Here is a 7,500-nt window from a genome sequence, read left to right on the forward strand (position 1 = left end):
ACACACTCACACACACACGCATGCAGGCACATATACCGCACAAAAGCACACACACACACACCCCCACACCCCCACACACACACACACACACACACACACACACACACACACACACACAAGCCAAACAGTTAATGTACAGTACATGATAAGCAATTCATTCATGAAAACAAACTCCTTCCCATAATGTTTATAGATGTATTCCCATAATGTTTATATATATATTCCCATAGTGTTTATGCATGTATTTCTTTAGAGCAACCCTTCATCAGCACCACATCCTGCTTTTGGTTTCAAGTTTGTCCTCCAAAACAAACAGCAGAGATTTGGATACAAAAAGGTCACGGCATCATTACAACCGGCCTGAAACAGGACCCCGGGCTGACGGATCGAGTGGTCTTGCTGTCCAAAGACTGCACGCTTGAAAAGGCTTAAAAAACATGCCATGATATCAAAGAGGCTTCTGCCCGGAACTGACCACCGGCAGAGTCGCGCTGGATGGAAGATCAGCAGTATTCATCAGAGGGTGAATTTGCTGTAGCTGAGCTCCTCAATGACAAGACAATCGGGAAACATTACACATTAAGCCCATTGGCTCATTGAGTTCACCCCCTGCGGAGATGGGATTATTTCTGCGGTAATCTCATTGAATTAGTCGAGGAGGTATAGAAATTTAAAAAAAAAGGAAGAGAAATCCCATTCGTTGAAAAGCGGGAATTGAACAAAGCTTTCTATGCTCCTGAATTTAAACAAGTTTGTGACACGGTGGCGTTACACTGCAGGGCTTCAGTGACCACGGGATGGAGGGCAACATCAGAACAGATGGAGCTGAGGACCACTGAGCCGTCTGCACAGCGGGGGGGTCTGCCCATACATCTGGACCCAGGCAGTGCTGACGACCAATCAGAGACCAGCCGATTGCATTTCACTTTTGTAAACCGTGCCCACTCAAAGCACTTTACAGCTAGCCCCTTACATGCACTCATTTATTCATTTAACATTTAAATTCAGGGCGTTTAGCAGACGCTTTCATCCAGAGCGACTTACAACAAATACATTTGTCCGAAGAAAGAGAAACAATATATGGCTGTCGGTGCAGTAAGGATGTTCATAGAACCAAGTGCCGAGCACTAACAATCACTAGGTTAACCCATTCCCCTTATACAACAGAGATAGCTAGGATAAGGCGCTACTCAATGCTAGCTACTGTTTTTAAGTGCCAGGATGTAGAACATACAATAAGTCACACATTCACCCCCCCCCCCCAACAGCGTTGTCCACCATGCGAGAGTCCAGCCAGTGAGGTTGAGCTCAGGGGTCTTCCACCCCCCTGAGCTACTGTTAGCTCCCGGTGGCTAGCGTAGCCGGCGCGGCTCACCTTATGACCACGATGATGCCGTCAAAGATGTTGTAGGGGTTCTTGATGTAGCCGAAGGGGCCGTAGACCAGCACCTTGAGCAGCATCTCCAGGGCGAACAGGCTGGTGAACACAATGTTGCTGATCTCCAGCGCGTTGGTCAGCTCATCCGGCTGGGGGGGGGGGGGAAAGAGAGAGAGAGAGAGAGAGAGAGAGAGAGAGAGAGAGAGAGAGAGAGAGAGAGAGAGAGAGACTGCACGTTATATTCTGTGCTTTTCTTTCATAAATTGAGGATTACCCATTATACAGAATGCCAAATATCTCTTTCTGTCTTAATGCAGGCAGACTCAATAAACACATGTATACACACACACACACACACACACACACACACACACACACACACACACAAACGCACTAGGGTACACAGTGCACACAGTGCCAATTACGCCTACACATACACACATATACCCATACACACACATATATACACACACCCATGCAAATGCACTCGAGTACATAATGCACACAGTGCCAAATACTCCTACACACAAACACATATACACTTCGACAAACACATACACACACACACATACACATACAGACCAGACACATATACACACACACACACAAACACAGATGACACTTGAGGACATCGAGGGGGACATCTGCCTCTGGGCTCATCAGCGAATCAAACATCACGGCGCTCAAACAGACCCAACATCAAACATGTCTGCGTGTCTGCTCACTGGTGTGTATGTGCGTGGCTCGGTGTGTGTGTGTGTGTGTGTGTGTGTGCCCATGTACGTATGTGTACGTTGGACTGGGTTGCACCAATGACGGAACCGAGCCAAATGAGAGGGAGAAGAGAGCCATCAGAGCCATGTGAAACCGGCGGAGGATATGAGGGGGAAGGGTCTGCCTCAGTCTGGAATGGGGGGCCGGGAACGCCGGGGTTCCGTAACACTCGGGGTACCCTGAAGGAAGGCAAGGGGTGCTAGGAAAAATGAGAATACCACCTTAATAACATGAGGTACGTCCGAGTACTTCCACTTCCACTGAATGGCGACACTCCTTACTGAAGTACAGGCCGGCATTAGTATTCACAACGACCATGTAACGTTCCTTCATGTTATCAAATAGCATGGAGATCATTATTATTATTCAGGGTCAGTTTCTCTGCGTCCCTCCCAAATACGGTTAGTGCTGCTGGAAGGGGTGCTGGGCTAAAGATAAACATCTTAGTAAAAACCCACGAGTAGAACTAGTGTGAGGAGCCACTGGTGAGCTCGGGACGTCGCGGACGTTGGGAACAGCGTAGCGCCGTGCCCGGGGGTTAGAGTGGCTCTGGTCTGGAGCTCCGCGTTGGCTGACCACCCAAACCAGGGTCTGTGGGGGGGGGATGTTCTTGCTGGTGCACGTGAACGTGCTGGTGCACGTGAACGTGCACCTGCAGGAGCAACAGAATAACTGCATAACATGGCGTGGTGCTGGTGTGTCAGTCTGTGTGTGTGCAGATGTGTGTGTGTGTGTGTGTGTTTGCGTGTGCGTGCGTGCGAGCGTTGTGTGTGCCTCTGCGTGTGTGTGTGTGTGCGTTCATGAGTGTGTGCAGGTATGCGTGTGTGTGTGTGTGTGTGTGTGTGTGAGAGTGTGTGTGTGTGTGTGAGTGTGTTTGACAGTAGGGGTAGGGAGTTGCCTGAAGCATTAAGTGTGTTTACATGCTGGCCTGGTGTGTTTATAGCATTATGTCTGATGTTCGTGTGAGGGGCGAGCGAGAGCTTAAACATCAATGCTATCCGGATGCATCGTGTGCAGTGTCATCCTTTTGTCTTGCGTTGCCGAGGTAACGCAACTTGTTGTGCATGTCGGGGTACCGGTACTAAGACAATCAAGACTCGTCTACGTTCTAGAACACAATTCGAACAGCATGTTAGTTACCTGTTCTCTGATCATTAATCCCTACCCCCCCCCCCCCCCCCTCCCGCCACACACACACACACACAGAAGCACACATGACTAAACACATGCACGCGCACACACACAAGACACGACTACCACACACACATAAAAACCCACATTCACACACACACACACAGATAAATAGCTGATGAAGGGTAAACACTGGATATGCCTGCTGAGGCAGAATGAGAGGAGCGTTTTTACGAGGCGAGAGACGGGGATTTGGTCCGGGCGCAGGTCATCCTGCCCACTCTGTCCTCTGCTGCTATATAAGGAGGTCTGAGCACAAAACCCTCTGGATTCTGGAGCAACGTGAGCCCCTGTACTCAACCACGCAACACCTGTGCACACATAGCACGCGCAAACACACACACACACACACATATATATATGTACACACACACACACACACACACATATAAACACATGCACGCACACGCATACACACACACATACAAACACACGCGCGTGCAAACACAAGCGCCACACTTATAAACACACACACACACACACACACACACACACACAAACAGATTGATTCACAACCACATTCACAAGTTCACCGCACATCCGTCATCCACCCCCTACACAAACACACACACACACACACACACACACACACATACGTACACAGGCCAGACGGATACATTACATCACAGCATTACGTTAATAAGTTTAAGTCATTGAATGTGTGTGTGTGTCTATATGTGAGTGTGGGTGTGTGTGTTTGTTGGGGGCGGAGGGGGGCGTCACATGCATTGGATGGATGGAGGGCGCGCCTGTAATCCAGTTAGCACTGACCTAATACCCCCCCCCCCCCCCCCCTTACCCCCCGCCAATCTGATCCAATCTGATGTGAATGGGAGGCTGTGCTCTTGTTTCCACGCCAACCGCTTCCTCGGGTCCCCACTGGAGCGTGTCTGCATCAGATTTATAGATATTACATCTGGTACGAGTCTGAAGTAAATGACACGACTCTAAACAACACAAACCTCTAAAGCCTGCAGCGCACGCAGCGCACATTTCCGCTCACATTCAGAGAAAGACCCATAAAGGAAGTAGAGGTTGTAATAAGGGAGCGTGGTGCTCTATCAGAACGGGGCTCGGGGCTCGCGGACCAGGCAGGCCGGCGTGCACCCGCTGACGGGATTAAACTCTCGTCTTTTTTAGAATGAGGAAAATCCAAAATCAGTATTTCGTTTCAGACTTAAGGCTCTACCGAAAACAAAATCTGATGATAAAACTCGGATTTCACAGAGGGGTGAGATCGAGTCAAATATAAACATTATACATTCTCGGTTGTCCTTCCCTGACATTTTCACAACCATTTATTTTGGAAAAGCCCAATCTCTCTCTCTCTCTCTCTCTCTCTCTCTCTCTCTCTCTCTCTCTCTCTCCTGCTCTGCCTCTCTCCATTTCGCTCTCCCTCTCCCTTTCCCTTGAAGGCAGGATAAAATGCTAGTTTCCACGCTGTGGTTCAGATGGGGCAGACCGTAGGGTCGGGCGCCTGCTGGCCCGGGGACCGCGGTCGGGACCCCTGGCCTAAAGGTACGGCCACACTGAATGCGTTACTCTGCATTTTTGCACAGGGAACCATTGGTTTAGGCGCGTAGATGTGTAAGGCGCGCTAAAGCAGCGCGTTAGGCGCGGTAGACGTGTTTTACGCGCTTAAATAACGTGCCCAACGCACCTACATGCGGAGTTCAAAATATTGAACTTTTTACGCTCCTACGCGTGACGCATAGTCGCGATGGCCAATCAGCGTTGAGCTTGACCCGACGTCACTGGCAGAGAGACGGAAGACAGAGAGACGGAAGACAGGCGCTCTGCAGCTCCGCAACGCTCCACAGCTGATATGGAGCGCCTGTAGTCGGTGTCCTGATGGGAGATCCTGGCACCAACCCGGGCTAGCGGGTCATCGAAACATGGCCCCAGTCAACCGAAAATACAGCTGGAACCGTCCGTCATCCAGGCGGAGTTCCTGGAGGAGGTGGTGAAACTCACCCAGCTGTGAGCGCCTACGGAGGATGTCATGCACCCAAACACGACGGCGTTTGGGTTTCCTACTCTTCCCGAACTCCCACAACAAATACAGCGCAGCGATGGTGGTCATCTCAGACATGTTTGTGGAGCAAAAGATAAGTAGCGGGGGAAAATAAGTTTTGGGCGGGCTCATCTAGCTGCGTAGGCGCGTAGGGCGCGTTGAATGATTTTTGTGACACACAATGATCAAGCGGCAGGCTACGCGTGTTACGCGCGTAATCCTACACGCGTAATGCGTTCAGTGTGGCCGTACCTTAAGAAACGTCTCTGTTGGTTTCATCATGATGCCGGTTTTCACCAAATCAACTCAATTTCTATCACGTCCCTACGTTAGACGTAGGTTTGACACATCCGTATGTATGGGGGAACATCCGTTCCCCCATACATACCCACATACACCAACATATCCGTTCACACATTCATTCACACATTCAAAAACACATCCATTCAGCCATTCATACACACATTCACAAACATGTCCATTCACCAATTCATACATAAACACGTTCACACATTCATACACACATTCACAAACACATCCATTCACCCATGCATGCACACATTCATAAACACACCCGTTCACCCATTCATACACACATTCTCAAACGCAATCGTTCATTCATACAGCCGTCCTGTGTGTCGACGGACCTCGCTTTGGACTGGACGTACGCTAAAGACCGTGCGTACTGAAGCGGGTGAGGTAGATGATGGGGATGAACGTGACCCCGCTGAGCTACGTCCCCTCAACGCTCGACCGCTCGCTGTGGGGAGCCCTCCATTAATCTCCTGCGCATTTATGGTAAAGTTTAGAAAGTCAAACTGCAGCCCACAGGACAAACAGCCTGGCACCCGGCGGGAAGGGGAACAATGTTCCCTCATGACACATGAAGGCTCGCTCCCAGGGTGCACACGCTCACACACCTACTGCCACCACTCTGAGGAAAAGTGACACAAATGTGTCTAAAATGTTCTATAAAGTTCCAAAAAGCCTGATTAGTAACCACCCCCTGGATTCCTTCCATTCTTCTATACAGTTGTTCTCCTCGCGCTTTCTTTCTCTCTCTTTCTCTATCCTTTCCTCACTGTATCTCTAGCTCTCTCTCCCTCTTTGTCTCTCTCTCTCTCTCTCTCTCTCTCTCTCTCTCTCTCTCTCTCTCTCTCTCTCTCTCTCTCTCTCTCTCTCTCTCTCTCTCTCTCTCTCTCTCTCTCTCTCTCTCTCTCTCTCTCTCTCTCTCTCTCTCTCTCTCTCTCTCTCTCTCTGCCACTCTCTACCCTCCTCATCCTCCCTCTCTATATATCTCTCCCTCTCTCACCCGTCACTCTCTCTCTCTTTTTCTCTCTCTCCCGCTGTCTCTCTTTTTCCAATTTTAGCACCCCTGGTCTATGCCAGTCTCTCCATACATTGTCTGCTGTCACACCAACTTCACAGATAGGGGGGGGGGGGGGGGTGCCCAGATGGTGGTCTTTTAAGGTTGACTGATCCTCTCCATTGCTTGAGAGATCCCAGGGTGAGGAATAGCCTGTGTGTGTGTGTGTGTGTGTGTGTGTGTGTGTGTGTGTGTGTGTGTGTGTGTGTGTGTGTGTGTGTGTGTGTGTGTGTGTGTGTGTGTGTGTTCGTGTGTAGTTGTTGGAAAACACACTTCTGTAAGGCCGTTAACACCAGGACCGTGCGATGGCCCAGAGAAGAGTCTTAAAAACACATTGTACTGTACCAAATGGACCCCTGTATGTGTGTGTGTGTGTGTTTGTGTGTGTGTGCGCCCCATAGCAGTCTCTAAACCTGTCTTTATTGTCTCCACATTAAAGGGCCCACCACTGCCCTCCTCAGGGGGGACTGGCAGGGAGTCTACGTGCGTATACATCACACACGCAGCATTCCTGACCAGACCTAATGTCTCCTAAATGAAGGAATAATAAAGAAAAAAACATCAGGGCCATCATGGCCGTCTGTATCATGTCGGGATAAGAAAACCACTCCCCACAGCCTTCTTACCGGGCCTCCTAGCGGAGCTGTCTTGTGTTGAGTGTTTGGCGTGTGTGTTGTAGGGTGTGTTGTCAGCGACCGGACCGCAGCGCTGGAAAACAGCTTGCTGCGTGATGCGGTGCACGGCTCTCCTCAAGGTGTTGTGTGGCTGTTCTCAAGG

The 7,500-nt window shown here is 50.0% G+C and overlaps 1 protein-coding gene across 1 annotated transcript in view; it reads right to left on the minus strand.

Moving 5' to 3' along the window:
* The window catches only part of cacna1g (calcium channel, voltage-dependent, T type, alpha 1G subunit), a 111,248-nt gene that overhangs the window by 79,526 nt on the left and 24,222 nt on the right, over positions 1-7,500 (minus strand). Inside the window, exon 7 of the mRNA XM_030339458.1 lies at positions 1,376-1,527. Within this exon, the coding sequence (XP_030195318.1) occupies positions 1,376-1,527 (152 nt within the window). The remainder of the gene's footprint in view (positions 1-1,375; positions 1,528-7,500) is intronic.

Source organism: Gadus morhua, chromosome 18, assembly GCF_902167405.1.
Source record: "Gadus morhua chromosome 18, gadMor3.0, whole genome shotgun sequence".
Lineage (NCBI taxonomy): Eukaryota > Metazoa > Chordata > Actinopteri > Gadiformes > Gadidae > Gadus > Gadus morhua.